The 15785-nt window shown below is 61.5% G+C and overlaps 1 protein-coding gene across 1 annotated transcript; it reads right to left on the bottom strand.

The window, feature by feature from the left end:
• Positions 1 to 212: 212 nt before the first annotated feature.
• VSTM2L (V-set and transmembrane domain containing 2 like) lies at positions 213 to 11852 on the bottom strand. The gene is made up of 4 exons (XM_071759819.1): positions 11612 to 11852; positions 4298 to 4467; positions 3310 to 3360; positions 213 to 680 (listed from the first exon to the last, which is right to left on the bottom strand). The coding sequence occupies exons 1-4, from the start codon at positions 11718 to 11720 to the stop codon at positions 375 to 377; spliced, it is 636 nt and encodes a 211-aa protein (XP_071615920.1). The 5' UTR covers positions 11721 to 11852; the 3' UTR covers positions 213 to 374.
• Between the last annotated feature and the right edge of the window lie 3933 nt (positions 11853 to 15785).

Below are 15785 nucleotides of genomic sequence, written 5' to 3'. Positions count from 1 at the left end.
CAAAGCACAGGGCAGGGGGGTCCCGCGGGCAGAGGGGCCTCTGCCAGGCACCCAGAGCTGGGTCACAACGTGGCCCGTGGCACCGCGGGGGGCAGCAAGCAGGGGGTGGGGGACAGGGACCACCGTGCCCCGGGCCCCAGGCGTGGTCCCAGTGACGGCCCCCGGCACGGCTGTGGTCCCGCTCCGGCACCGAGCCCCAGCACCACCGCGTCGCAGGGCTGGGGAGGACACCGAGCCCGCGGGAACCCGGTGGTGGGGCCGGTGCGTGAGGTGGGGCGGGGGGGCCGGTCCCTGGCGGGGGGCACGGGACCCTCACCGGCTCCACTGAGTCCGGGGCGTCGGGGGGCTATGGCACCCCCCCCGGCACCGCCTGCCTACAGCAGGCAGGAGGCGTCCGCCGAGCGCTTCTTCAGCTCCTTGCCGGCTTTGTGGGGGTGGGGGTGTGCGTGGGCCGGGCCCGGTGCGGCGGGGTCAGGCAGCGGGGCCCCCTGCAGCTGGGTGTCCTGGGGGTGCCCCCCGGCCCCCACCGCCTCCACCCGCAGGTAAGCCTTCACCTTGTGGTGCCGCGCGTTGCCGTCGCTGGAGTCGATCACCCGGCACTCGTAGGTCCCCTCGTCCGACGGCTTCACCCGCGACAGCCGCAGCTTGTGGGAGATGTTGCTGCCGACCACCTTCACCACCTGCAGGGGGGCGGGCGGGGGGTCAGGGGGCACTCGGGACCCCCACGGCCCCCGGACACCGGAGTAAGTGGCACCCCTGGCCACGTGCCACCAGCCTGTGCCCCAGGGAGGTGCTGGGGAGGACATGGTGGCAGCAAGGCAGTCGGCCTGGGGAACCCCAGCCCTGGGATGATGGAGCCCCCGGTGCGCACCCGGCAGCTCTGGGTTCGGAGATCAATGCAGAACCACGCTGGCTAATTAGCTTTCCTACCAAATTGATTCGCTCTCAGTATTTATCACCCAGTGAAATTTAAGACTTACTCAGTAGCCAGAGCCATGGCTGCTATTGGGCTGGGTCAATAAATCAGATTTATAACCCGCCCCAAGGCCCCTGGCTCTGCTCCCTATAATCACACTGGATGGCAAAGGCCATTTTTCTACTTGCCTCTGCATTTGTTAGCTGAAGATTTTATGGTGTTTAGAAATGGGGCTGGGAGCCACAACCAGAGAGCTGCGAACTCCCGGTCCAAAAGGCAAAGGAGGCAGCACCAAAATGTGGGCAGCAGCATCGGGAGGGGGTAGTTTACCACCAGCCCATCCCATGGGTTGAGCTGCAGGGGCAGCCAGTGCCTGCACATGTGAGCACATGTGAGCATACATGAGCACAGGTGAGGGGACAGGACAAGGCAGGCTCCAAATAGTCCCTGAGATGGGGCAGGAGGCTGTGAGGACTGTGCTTTGGGAGGGAGGGGAGCTGCCAGCCCCTGAGCGAGCCTGCCAGGGTGCTGAGGCCATCACAGCTTCAAAAAGGAGCTTCAAAAAAAAATCCTCTTGGTGTTGGAAGAGCAAGGAGCCACTTACTGAAATTAATGGCTGGGAAACGTAGAACTAATGAAAGAAAACCCCAATTTGCTGGTGCCACCGGCAGCTGCCCAGCAGGTCACTGAGCCTCAGCCCACAGCTCGGCTACAGGAGGGAGAATTTTATGGGCAGTTGTAATGCTCAGGGCTTCATTGGCATGAGCAGGACAGTGCCAGCCCATGGGAACGAGGGAGATGGGACAGACAGATGGCCCAGCCCCAGCTCAGCCCTGCACTGTGCCACTGCTCAGTGGCAACACAGTGAGTTTTGTAAAAGAGGGGAAGAAATAACTCCAGAGCCATTGGGTTTGCTACTACATGGGAAAGAGCAGCTGCAGTTCCCCTCTGAGCATCCCTGACAAGTGCAGGGGGTCCAGGCAGAGCCAGCACCAGCACCAGGATGTTTTGGTGGATAAAAAATGGCCAAGAGGGTGGTTTACATCGTCTCGCGTTGTTTGACGCTGCTGTTTGTTCTCAGTCAATTGCCTCTGTGCCTGCAATGCACATTTTATCAGAACTGTTCGTGGGGGTGTCTTGCCCGTGTTCATTCATCTCCTCCATTCTGTAAATGCTTTATGATCAAGGACATTCAAAATAACAAAAAAAAAAAAAAAAAAAAAAAAAAAAAAAAAAAAAAAAAAGGTTTAAAAGTCAAGCCTCTCCCTGCTGGCATGACCAGGAGGGGATGGCAGAAGTGCTGCACCTTGAGCACTTCGAAATAAATCCTGGTTACAGAGGCACACGCATTGATTACATTCTAGAGTGCAATTAACTGCCTAATTATGCTGAAAAATGCCCCGGCTGAGCAGAAGCGTGGGCCCCAAGATGGCTTTGCAGCCACAGCACCCTGTCGCAGGACAGACCCCAGACCCAGAGGCTCTGGACATGGATTGTGGGCATATTGTGGTGTCCATCATGGGACCGGTGGCAAACAGGGCTGGAACAAACCTGGGGGAGCCACAAGGTGAAGGTCCCTGCGGGGCACTTGTCACCGTCAGGACAATCAGTGGGCACTGATCCCCACGGGGGGGCAATCAGAGGCTGTGGCCTCTGTCATGTGGCTCTTTGTCATGACACTGCTGTGGCTCTGTCACCTCCTGGGGCTGAGGGACTGATTCTGGGCACAGGGACCCCTGGCCCCGAGGGGCAGTGGGTGCCTGGCAAGCCCCCTCCCCCCCCGCTGCCTTAGGGAGGGACAAGCACAGAGCCAGAGGAGGCTGCAGGGGCAGGGCAGGGGTGGGCAGCACTTTCAGATACTGCTCCATTTCTGTGCACCTAAAAGGCAGAGACCCCCAGGATGGGGAGAGACAGCGGGGCAGTCAAGGGGGGGGGGAGGGGCGTGTGCCTGACATCGGGAGGCTGAGAGCATTCAGTTTATTTAAGTGATTAATGTCTCCTCATTCTGTTCACGTGAGCCTAAATGGCTTGGGATGCTAATCCAGTGATAAAATTAGATTATTTTCTCAGTGTAAATGTCTCCCAGATGCCAACAGGAACCGGGTGGAAGGGGGAAACAGGGGAGCTGCCCCTCACCATGGCTGTTCCCAGCGCCAATGCTGAGGTGGATCCAGCCCCCTCACCCTGGCACTGCCAGCCCCCCTCATGGGGAGGGAAGAGTGCAGCTCCCACCCCCTGGGACTCCCGGTCCAGGGCAGCCAGCCTGACTCAGGACACAAACCCCAGGAGATTTCCCAGCCCGCCCCCTTTCCTCCCCCCCAGCTCTGGGCAGCGCCAGCATCGCCCCCCAGCCCTCGGCCGAGGCCCCTGCAAGAGTCTTCAGCCAAACTCACGCTTATTTTTGTTGCCTCCTTCCCCGGCTCCTCCTGCAGTGATGGGTCCAGCTGGTGGGAAGAGGAGGGGGACCAGAGAGGGGAGAGAGACCGTCAGCTCGGCTGGGGGGAGGCAGGAGCCCACCGGATCCCTGCTCACCTTGGGGAGTGGCAGGGGGTGGCAGGGGACAGCTGCCCCGAGCAAGGAGGAAGAGGAGGAAGGGGCTGCCCAGCCCCTGCAGACTGGGGCAGCTGGAGCCGCGGTTACCATCGATATTCCTGACCCAGCCAGGGAGCTGAGTAGCACCCTGGGTCTCTCCAGCACCCCTGGGTCCTCACCAGCAGCCACCGGCAGCACCAGGGCCTGAGCATCTGGTGTTCCCACTGTGCCACGCAGCCCCTTCCCATGCCCACTCCCCACGCCCAGCACCCCTGTGCCCCTCACCCCACAACCTCCTCTGCTCCCCAGTGAGGAGCAGCCCTGCCCTGGTGCTTTTCTCAATTAATGGTAATACCAGCAGCAGCTCTGCCAAAGACACAATAATAAAGGCTCATTAAAATACCCAAAGCTGCCTTCCCATTATTTGGCCCTTATCGCTATGTGAACAGAAAGAGAAGCACAGAGACAGCTGTTTGCTGAGCCCGATGCGCAGGGACACGGGGAAAACAAGGGAGGGCCGGGGGGGCTGCGGGGATGGATGCAGAGGGACGAGTCTGTGATGGGGCATGACAAGGCACAAGCACAAATCCCGTGTGGCTAATTGAGGAGGGGAGCCAGGACAGCCCAGCTGCTGGCCACACACCCCGGAGCAGCCCTGGCACGGCCCCACACCCGCGGGAGCCCCGGGCCCTGAGCACAGAGAGGGGGGGACGAGTGCCCACTGACTGCCAGGGGAGGAGGGGACAGGGCTAGGGACCCGTGGTGGGATGGGGACCCGTTGAGGCCAGGAGGGAACCCCGGGGCTCTGCCTCCTCTTGCTGCTGGAGGGGTTGGGATGAGGGGCATTACCTGGTTGGAAGCCCACGTCTGTTTGTCCGTCCAGTCCCTGTGGTTGCGGACGTACCACCACTGAATCTCAAGGGAGTAGGAGGGGGAGCCGCTGCCTCGGAAGGAACAAGCCATCTCCACGTCCTCGCCTGCCCGCGCCGTCATGTCGTGGGGGGTCTCGGTGAAGAGGGCTGTGGGAGACAGAGCCAGGGCTGCGGGAGCCTGCGGGGACGTGCCACTGCCCAGCAAAGGACAACGCCACAGCTGTGCCAAGGAATGATTCCACCACTCCAGCAAGGGGCGATGCCGCTGGCCATGCAAGCAGGAGAGCCCAGACGCCTCCCCGCCAAACAAAGCTGGCACCTTGAGAGGAGGTGACAAGTCCCTTCCAGGCAGGTGGATCCCTTCTGTCCCCAGCTGACCCTCGCCTGCCCCATTTGCCCCTCCCCAGCCCCCAGCATTTTGCAAAGAGCAGCGGGAGGGCACAGGCCCCCGAGTCCCATGTCACACCCCTGGACCCGAAGCCCTGGAGCAGGAATGGGATCCCTGCACCTCCGAGATGTAATAAATCAATAAAGCCTGATCCATCTCCGCTTAGATTAGCGCATGAATGAAAAATCCTTGCTTAATGCGGCCCCCAAACAGTCTCCCACATGCCATATGGTTTGCTTTCCTCGCTCAAAACAAATATTGTTGGGAGATGTAATTAGAATTCTTTTCATCTCCTCTGGAGAGATTATTGTTCCTCTGTAAAGACAGCCCCGGCGCGCAGGTCACCAGCAAATGTTATTGTAACAATCTGTGGTGGCTTCTTCCCAGCACAACACGAGGACGGGGGCTGAGCCCACCCCAGGCCAGCACGGCCGGGCCCGGGGCGGGAGGGGGCCCCGATGTGTCTGTGCCGGGTGCCCTGTGCCCTCCCGTCTTCGCCAGCCACCTCGTGCTCCCATCTCACAGCCACCACGAGGGTCTCCCTGGTGTCACCGGAGCCCCCAGGGACACGCGTCCTGCCGGGAGCAGCGCGCAGCTCCGCGGGGCTCCTCGCCGAGCCCTGATCCCCTCTGAAAACAAATTACTATCAGCCCAGACGGAAAAGTTAATACCTTTACTATCTCCTCGTCCCTCCGGAAGCATGGAAATCCCATATACTTATCACTTTCCTCTAATCCATCTCAGCAGGGGAGCTGAGGGAAATACCCAGCAAAAGGAGGACGCTCCCGGCTCCGGCCCGCCCGATCGCCCGGGACCCCGGGGGCTGCCCCGGAGAGCAGGAGAGTCCGGGGCTGCCCGGGGCTCACGGTACCGGTGCCGGTACACCCCTCACCTCCCGCATCGGGTTTTCCCCCAGGAGGCTCCTGCTGGCGAGGGCGATGGCCGAAGCCAGAGGATCCTGGCAGAGCCCTCGCCGCCCCCCGGAACCCCTCGACACTTGAAGCAGCGGCGGGGACGATGGCCGGGGCTTCAGCTGTGCCCAAATTACTGCAAACACAATTAAAATCCGCTCCCACAGACAGGAATTTGGCAGATGAGCTGAGAAACGGGTTGATTGGATCAAGCACCTTCTTTGTTTCAGATCTTAATTGGGAAGCGTGTGTACCAATTAACCCCCGGCTCGGCCCCCTTCCCCCTCCGCCCCCCCCCGTTGTCCCTCTGCAGGGAGGGGGCTGCAGGGACCCCAGGGCCAAGGGGTGCCTGCACAGCTCGTGTTCTTGGGGTACTGGGCTGTGCTGCCCCCCCCCCCCCAACCCACTGTGGGTCTGCAGAGCCCCCTCAGACCCCAGGCACCATGGGGACACCTCTCGGGGGGAACAGAGGGGCCACTCCCCGTCACTCCTGAGCACCAACCCCCCTAATGGACACCGTGTGCCCCGACTGCCCGGGTAGGGGCAATGTGGGGGGACACAGGACGAGGCTGCCAGAGCCCATCGGTGCCCCAGCCTCCTCTTGCCCCCCCCCCCCCCCCCCCCGACACCCCCAGCACCCACCACTGTCCCCTCTCACCACGCTGACATTGATACCACGTCCTCCCATTGCAGGAGAGGGGGCTGGTAGCTCCCGGTGCTTTATAGCCTGCTACCTGTCATAAACTGAGAAAATCGGGATCAATAAATCTTCCAGGAAACAAAAATCAGGGGAAATAAAATGAACTCAATGGGGAAAGACAGATAAACGGAATTGAAAACGCCTGCTGGGACAGCTTGGTGCTCTCATAAACCTGAGATGTAAGGGCTGCCGCGCCCGGCACGGGCAGGAGGGGAAGGGGGGGCCACCCCCAGACCCCCAATGACAGCTCGTGCATTGCTCCGGGCTCCTGGCAACGACTCGCAGGACCCCCTCCCCCTTCCGGGGCCCCCTCCCCCTGCCCGCTCCTGCCGAACCGAGCAGAAGGCCCTGGGCAGAGCTGCAGCCAGGCCGCAAGGCAGGGTCAGGAGCTGGGGAGTGGGAAGCCCCCCAACCCGGGGAGCAGGAGGCCCTGGGCAGGCGGGTGCAGAAACCGGAGCAGCCTCTGCCGCCCCTTGTCCCTCCCTCCTGCTGTCCCCATTGTGCCGGGGATGCGGTGGAGTGCGGCCCCTTCTCCCCTTCACAAAGCTCCAGGTCATCGCTCTGGCTTTGTTCTGCCTGGGTGACTCAAGACACTCAGCACTAATTGCTGCCTCAGCCCTGCACTCCTGGCATCTGCTCCCCCGGCAGCCTCCCCATTACCCCCCACCAGCAGGACTGTGCCGTGAGACGGGGCTGGATCAGAACCAGCTCCGGACGTGGCCACCGAGGCCCTGGGTCCCTGACGCCGTTGGTCGTGGCAGCTCTGACAAACCCTGACTCTGTGTGGTGCCAGCAGCCCCTTCCCAGCACCCTGGCGAGCTGGTCCCCGACAGCACCCGGACCTGCCAAGGACACCAGCACATCGGTGCTGCCATCACCGGCACCAGAGGCTGCACCGGGGGCTGCACTGCTCTCACACCGACTCCCTGCCTCCGGCAGCTCCCGACGCAGAGTCCATCGTAGCCCCCGTCCCCGGGGTAAAGGAAGAGGCAAGAGAAAGCAGCTGGCGGTGGCAGGAGTCCATCTGGTACCACAAGTGCATCCGAGCACATGCACCGGGAAGGATGGGCCCCTCCTCGGTGCCACAGGGCCCCTCCAGCCCTCGGTGCGGGCTGTCCCTGCAGGAGTCACCCCGGGAGATCATAAGGTGCTGGAGGCATCCCCTGGGATGCACCCGAAGCAGAAGCTGCCCCATTATGGGGGCTGTGCCAGGCCCACGTTGTCCCCGCAGGCTGCTGGCCTGAGCGGTGCAGGTCAGGCTGAACCCTCCCTCCTCTTCCCATCTGCCCAGTGACATCTGTGAACACATTTCCTCCCGGCACGCCTGCGGGCAGGGATGCTGGCCCCGGGTCACCAACAACACAGCACAGCCACAAAACAGCTCAAGAACATGATGGCCGTGTCCGGGGTCACCGGTGGGAGCTCAGCGGGCAGATCTGGCTCCAGCAGCTGGGCCGGGACAAAGGATTGGGTGGTGAATGGGCCACAGGGCCAGGGCTGGAGCCCGGGTGGATCCGGACACAGATCCACTCAGCCAGGTCCTGGTTCTGCTGGCAGGTGCTGGTCACAGTTCCACAGGAACGCTGCTCTCCTCCAGCAACCCTGCAACTGCTCCTCCCAAGGGCAGCCCCAGGCTGGAGCCACAGATGCCAACCTGGGACAGGAGGGCTCCTGCCAGCACACCGGGGACGGCAGTGCCATTTCTCTGCCCCTATTTACTGTCACATTAGCAGTAGAATTAACTCAAATTTGCAGCATAAATTAAAAACAAAAGAAATCCAGTTGCTGCTGTGCTTGCGCTCAAGCCAGAGCTCACCTCACCAGGGAGCTGGAATTAACCTTGAATCCTGTGAGTATTCCAGCAGTGACCCACCCCAGCTGGGTGCCACCAGCAGCCCCCTTGCCCCGGAGTTTGCCACCACGGCAGAGACACTGGCCCTGGTAGAAGGAGCTTTCCCCAGCGAAAGGACTTGCTGCTCCCAGCTTGCTCTGGGGAGTTGTGAATCTCAGACAATTCCCTCCAAGTGAAGAGAGGAAGAGCAGTTCTTCGACAGCATAAGTAGTGAAACCCTAAAATGGACCATTACGACAGCTCCCATCAGGACCCTTAGCACTGCCACACCACGGGTGATTCCCAGCAGGCGTGGGATGATTCCCACAGGCAGGGCGCTGGGCAGCAGGCAAGAAGCAGCATGAGGCAGACAGGAGCTCTGCTCCACTGGAGATCAGCACCCTGGTCTCACACCCAGCACCCAAAACACAAGCACCTGGTACTGGCAGCCGCTGCAGAGAGCTGCCCAAACCACACACGGTGCTGGTGCCCACCCCACAGCACCAAGTGCTTGCAGGCACAGCACCCCCTGCCTGGCTCTGCCTGCCCAGGGACCGCTGGGCTCGTCCCACAGCAGCTCCAGGCCAAGCACCTACTGCAAGGCACCAACACACCTGGCACGACCGAGCCCCGTGACACCCCAGTGCCCAGCCCTGCACCGAGGCAAGAAAACCCCAGAGCCAGGGGACATGGCCATGGGAGAGCTGGACACAAGCAGAAGGGCCCAGGAAGGGCCGTCTGTACCAATGCGCACCAGTGCTTCACACCCTGTGAACCAAAATCACAGAGCACCCACGACAGGGAGAGCACCCAGCTGAGTGCTGCCTGGCACCTGCTGAAGGGGAAGCAAAGCGGAGCCCCCAGCCCCCCAAACCTCTCCGGGTCCCTACTGCCCCCTCCCAGCCCTACTGCTTGACCACGGTGTCGCTGCCACACTGACCGAGGGTTTGATTTGCTGCCTCCCTCGCAGGGAACGCTGTGATTAAAATTAGCTGTCACTGTCCTAACGTAATAATTCCCAGTGTCTGGCCCCTCGTCTGTCAGCTTCTTCAAGGGAAAAGAAAGCACAGACATTTGATGAGGAGAAGTGTCAGAAGTAATTGCCTTGAATGACTGCACGAACAGCAGCAGGAAAAACACATCGGGTGGAGAATTCCCATCAGGAAGTATGAAAAAATACGGCAGAATGCAAAGTGCTTATGAAAGTAATTGATAGAATAATCATCGGGGTGTGCGAGAAAGGAGCAGGGCAGCACCCCGGGGAGCGGGGGCACCGCTGCCTCCAGCCCTCCAGCAGCGGCTTTATTGACGGTGAGACACCAGAGCTTGAGAGCCAAAGGAAGGAGCTCGGCTTCTCCTTCCCGGGAAGGGAAGCTGCTCACCGAGCGGCTCTCGCTGCCCTGCTCCGGCAGCCTGGGAAGGAGCTGGAGCTTCCCAGCCGGCGCCGGTGTGAAAGCCGCTGGCACCAGCACAGCGTGCACAGGCTGTCTGCAACGGGGGGCATGAATAATTGAAGGCACCAGCCTGAGAGGAGAGAGAGGAGGAGAGAGGTAGCGCTGTGGGGAGGGAAGCGATGGCGGGGAAGGATCCTGCGGCTCCAGAACTCTCCTGGGGGCAGTGGGAACCCATTCTGGCTCCATCCTGGCTCCAGACTGAGCCTTTGCTGTGGGACAGGGGAAGGACTTTCTTTGCAGGAGACGTTTCCCTCCCCAGCAGCCCTGGCTGCCGTGCAATGGAGGCACATCGCTCACACTAGCAGGGTGGGGGCCACGCACCCTCTGAGGCATACTCACAGCCCCCCCTCCATGCCTGGAGCACACCCCACTCTCCCTCGCTGCAACCACTGTGGAGAAGTTAAAGACAACAGCAAACGTGCTCCCGGGCTGTGCCAGACCCTCGTGGTGCAGCCAAGGTTCCTCCAGGCTGCCCGCACCGGGCAGAGATGGCGGCAAGCTCCGGCCAATGCCTGCTGTGGGCAGAGCCTGCAGGACCTGCCCGTTCCCACCGGCCACAGCTGAACCCGTCCCACAGCCCAGGGCCCCTCTCCCACTTCGTGCTCCGGCCCGTCGGGCACTGGTGGTGTGGAGGGGAGGCTGTTCCAGACAGTAATGAAACGATCAATCTCCGATCTGCTAAACAGCGATTTATACAGGTTTTCAGCACACGCAAGCTTTTATCAAATTGGTATTCACCTACTGAACACAAATGGCTTATTATACATGACCCACTTATTCACTGCTTTTCAGTGTCGTTAATAAAGGTTTCTGTTGTGATTAAGTGAGTTGCTGCAGAACTGCTCGTAGTAGCAAGCTGTAATGTGGCTCCAAAGTGCACTCGCCCTCCCAGGATATTTCTTCTCCTTGGCTCCCTGCTCCCTCACAGCGACCATTTCACCATTTATTTGGCTACTGCTGAATTTCTGAGGGGGGCGGCGGCTAATGGAGGCTCTTTGCCCACAGCTCCTTCCGGCACTCCAGGCTGGAAAACCTCCGGAAACCTCCAGCCGTGACCCCAGGCCAAGGCAGATCGTCCCTGCCCACGCTGGTCCCGAGGCTTCCCCTGCCTGGAGGCTCCTCGAGCCGGAGAGCGGCTCCGCTCCATGTGCCGGCAGCTCCGGAGCTGTCCGAGGGGGGCGGCTCTGGGCCGGGCACCGCCGGGCACCCAGCACACGCCCCGCCGTCACTCCTCGAGATCAGATTTAAATGCGCCCGTGTCACCCCGCAAAGAGCAGGGGAGGTCTCGGCCCTCTCCTCTGGGGGGGCTCTGTCCCCTGTTACCTATCCCCAGAGACAGAACAAACCTTTTGGCAGGGGGCTGCAGAAATAGGTTCCCCTTCCTCAGCCCCCGGCTGGACCCGGCCGGGTTTGGCAGCACCCCCGGGCACCGGGGCCGGCACCGAGGCCAGGGCAGCGGGGAACGTGAGACGGGAGGGTCGCTCCCGCTGCCGCCGGCGTGCAGGAGCCTACAGCGATGCACTGGGGCGTGCCCGGGGGTGCCCGGCACACGGTGTGCGCAGGGGACGCACACTTGCGCGGGGATGTGCCTGGAGGTGCAGATTTGCGCGGGCATGATCACAGAGACGCACCACGCGGAGCCCCCCTGGTTCGGCAGCCCAGCAGGGGAGGCGGAGGCCGCCCGCCGGAGATGGGAGCGGCAGAACCCAGCCCCGGTTCGGCCGGGCCGTTCCCCCCGTCCCGCTTCCCTGGAGCCGCCGGGGCGACGGACCGCCACTCACTGCTGCCCGCGCCGGCGGAGCCCAGCTCTGCCACGGGCACCGGGATCCCCCCCCAAACCCGTCCCGGGGCCGCCCCGACCCGCCTCCAGCCCCGCGCGGGGACCGAGACCGCCGGAGACCGGCACCGGGGGGAACCGAGCAAAGGGAGCGCTCCGAGCCCGGCCGCCCCCCGCCCCGCGCTGCCGCCGCCGGAGCCCCGGACCCCCGCCCCGCCGCCCGCGCTCACCGCTGCCCACCGCCGGGGCGTCCCACGGGGGGTGCCGGGAGGCGGCGCCGAGCTGCAGGTAGAACCCCAGGTAGTGGAAAATCCCCAGGGCCAGGCCCAGGGCGCCCATTTTGCCGCGGGCGCGTCCGTCCCGGGGGCGGCGGCGCCGCCGGGCCGAGCCCTGTCCCCGGGGCTGCGCCGCGGTCCCGGCGCCGCCGCGCTGCGGAACTCTTCCCTCTCGCGGAGGGCGCCGCACGGCGAGGAGGTGCCGCGGCTCGCCCGGAGCCTCCCCCGCCCGGCGGAGGGATCCCGTCCCCACGCACACCCCCAAAGTTTTTCCCACGGTTCATTCTTAAACTGCGCGGGGCGGGGCCGGGCCCAGCGCACCCACCGAAGAACCCCGGTACCACCCCACCTGAACCCCTCGGTATCCCACCGGAGACCCCCGCACCACCCCACCGGGACCCTCCGGTACCACCGCGCCCACCGCAGACCCCCGGTACCTCCCCGGTGCGATCCCCCAGTACCGCCGCGCCCACCGGAGACCCCCCACACCGCCCCACCGAGACCCCCCGGTACCGCCGCACACGCGGTTCTGGCGGGGTAGACTTCAGCACCAGGGACAGTGCCCGCAGCCCCGCCCGGTACCGACCCCGCGGTGCGGTGCCCGCCTCCCCATTGCACTCCCTGGGCCCCTCGCCCCTCCCGCCAGGAAAATAAATTATTTAAGAGAACGAAGAGGATCAAACACCGAGGGGACAGCACCCGGGCTCCTGCACCCACCCCAGCTGCAGCCTTGGGAGGGGGGAACAGGAGCTGGACCCTCCGTGGCCCCTGCAGAGGAGGGACATGGGGCGACTGCGGTGTTTTGATGCTTTTTTTTTTTTTTTTTAAAAAAAAACATTAGTGGAAGCAAGGGCGCAATCGTCCGCGTGTGTCAGGGATCACCGCCCCAGATGGTGCAAACTGCAAAACCAGGAGCCGGGGGGGTTGAGGCACCTGAATTCCTCCAGCTGGGCAAACCCTGAGGCCAGACCCCCCCGGGAGCACCAGCCTTACCCCTCCCTGCCCCTTGCCGCAGACAGAACCACAGCCCCAGGACCTGCACCATTCACACACTATTTTGAAAAGTCTAAAATGGTACGAGGGGGCCCGAAGGCTGTTGTATTTCTCACCCCCCTGAACACCACTTCCTCGCTGGAGGGAAGACACAGATGCAGCTTTCACTCACTCAACATTATCTGTGTGCTACACGGCAGTCTGAAGGATATTTGCTCTCTAGCTAAACAGTAAAAATCAGATTATTTCAGGTGTCTTCTGCCATGAGATGACAGATGCTTGCCACAAAGAGATTCTTTAAATTGGCAGTGAAAACACAAATGGTATTTCCTTGCCCTTCCCTCAGCAGGATTCTTCCAGCAGAAGGAGCAGAAGTGCTTTCCCCATCACCGCCCTGCCAGGCAGGGTGCTGGGGAGAGCTCCTGTGCCACAAATCAAGTTTGAAAAAGTTGTGTCTTCTGCAGAGTTTGCTGCAGGTCATGATAAAGCCCAGAGCAGGGCAGGGAGCATTTGGCTCTGCCCAAGCTCATGACTCCCTCTAGAGCTGAGGGGAGGGGAACCGTGGGAATGGTTGGGTTCAGGGGTTCCCTCTTTGGGGCAGGGGAAGCAGCAGTCAGGGGCTCCAGGCTTCCCGAAGGGAAACTCCCTGGATCTGTCAGCAGCTGCGTGGTGCTGGGAAGGAGCAGGAGGAGATGCTGGAGGAGCTCAGGAGTCACGAGGTGCTGTCCCCATGTCCCACCACGGGGTCCCAGGGACAGACCCTGAGTTCTGAGCAGACCCTTTCCTCAGGCCAGCACCAGGCTCTGGGAGGGCCATGATGAAAGCATGAGTGAGTCCCAGGTTGAGCAGTTCCCAGGTCCTTTCCTCTGCCCCTCGAGGTGAAGGGTCTGGAGTGAACCCATGCTGGAACAGCACCTGCAAACAGCCCCCCCCACACCCAACACCACCACTTGGTGAAGCACCCACCCGTGGGTGCTGCTGGAGCCAGGGACATCACCAGTGGGCCCACAGGGCAGGGGTCCCTGTCCCCTACCCCAGCAGCTGGGACAGTGAGTGCTGGAACTGCACCTCAAGGGCTGAACCCTGCCAGCATCCTCCAGTGCAGCACCACAAATATTTAAATCATGCCACAAGGAAGCAAAGTGAGCATCAATTCCTCTGGAGCTGGGAACGCCTCCAGAAGCAGAGCCTGAATTAAGTCCCATTTCCAGCTGATTTTCTGCCACGGCAGCAGATGACACACGGGCACCGGGGCTGTGCCGGGGCCCAGCAGAGGGGAAGAGCCGAGTGCCTGCACGTCTCAGGAGCACTTGGAAGGTCTCATTTTCCTTCTCAATGTTAATTCATCAGTGAACAGGCCCAGAGCAGCTGCTCTCAGCCTCACAGCACTGATGAACCCCCCCGTGCCTGACAGGGATAGAAGGGGGAGGTCACTCACAGAGGCTCCTGGGCCAGACAGGTGCTGGTGCTGGCCCAGTAATGAGGTCCCTTACCTGCAATCCGCTGCTGCTCTGGGGGAGCTGGTGCCTCCCTTGAACCTGCCCAGGGACTTGCTCTGGAGGATGAAATGCTCTTTATCTCTGTTAGCTCCAGGTTTCTGCCAACCCTTTCACTGTGCCTGTGCCAGGTATCTACTCGGGGCAGACACCTGCAGCACGAGGGAATTCTGAGGCTGTTCCCACATGGTGACACTGCAAAGACCCCGGTGGCACCACATCCCCTGTGATCCCACTCCTGCACCTGTGAGGTTTGCCCATTTGGGATTCCCATCTGCCAGGCTGGAAAAGGTGAGCCCACGGAGCTGGAGGTTGCAGCAAATCTCTGAAGAGCTGGGAAAGAGGTTGGGAGGATAGGGGGGACCCAGGCACAGCAGTGGCATCTCCTGGGGATTGCCCCAATGATGGGCAGGACCTGGACCCCACAGAGTATCAGGGACAATCTGCTGGAGAGCATCCCCTCAGCAGGGTGCAGGGACCATCCCCTGGTGACACAGCCCTGGCCCAGCACCAAACCAAGAGGGGTCAGACATTCCTGTTGGCAACCAAATGCTTCTCACCATCATTCTGACACATCTAAGCCTAGAGACCCACCAACTGCATCTCCAGCATAAAGCATCCAGGGGAGGAAAAAGAAGCCAAGGAAAAAAAAAAAAACCCCAAAACACATCTACCCCAGTTCCCGGCCTGAGGGAGTGCCTCAGGCTTTATTTTGAAATTCATTTTTTTAAGGGTTTATGTGGGAGCACCCTGAGGCTCAACACCCCCACTCTGGGGCATGGCAGGGTGTTTGATGTCCTGTCCCTGCCCCCTGCCTGCAGCCACTCTGTCCCCTGGCTCCCCCCCAGGGTCAGCTGGTCCCACATCCCCAGGAGCTGTGGGGCTGTGCACAGAGCAATCCCGAGGCCCCTGAGCCAAGATTCATCTCCCTGGGGGCCGGGGTGAGTGGATTGGGTTGTTCATCTCTCTGACGGGCAGAGTAAACACCCTCTGCTTTGATACCGAGCTCATTTCTGATACTTGTTTAGAGACTTGACAATCCCTGTATAAAAGGATTTCCTTCCACAGCTGAAGTTTGACATTCCTGCATTATTAGATTATTTGCAAAGGTCTGCGTGTGCCGCAGGAAAACAACACTACCAACATCCAACACGACAACCTCCTCCTCCACAAATCATCCCAGGGGCAATGAGCCACAGCGACAGCGCCCGCCTGAGACCCCTGGCGTGGGGTGGTGAGGGGGGGGCTCAGGTGAGCAAACACAGCAAACCACACTGCAACAACAATTTTAAAAATTAAATCAAGGGGGAAGGCCAGGAGAGGGTCTGGTATAGAGGGAGGGAACCCTGCCCTAGGGACCCCAGCACCCCCCCCAGCACCACCCTTCCTGCAGCTCCCCCCTCCCAGGCTGGGAGACCCCCGGAGAGGGGGGAGCATCCCCAGGACATGGAAACCCAGAGGCTCTGTCCCCCTGCCCAGTGTCCCTGGGCTGGGGAGCCCCAGGGGTCCCAGTCTGGTGGGGGGGGAGGTGGTGGGAACCCCACACCCAGCACATGGAGCTTCAGGAGTCCAGAGCAGCCCCCAGGCCAGGCAAGGTTATCCAAAGCATACAATTCAGAAAAAGAATAACTCAGAAAGAA

The sequence above is a fragment of the Heliangelus exortis genome, chromosome 16, assembly GCF_036169615.1.
Source record: "Heliangelus exortis chromosome 16, bHelExo1.hap1, whole genome shotgun sequence".
In the NCBI taxonomy this organism is placed as follows: Eukaryota; Metazoa; Chordata; class Aves; order Apodiformes; family Trochilidae; genus Heliangelus; species Heliangelus exortis.
This window is presented reverse-complemented; position numbering and strand designations above follow the sequence as displayed.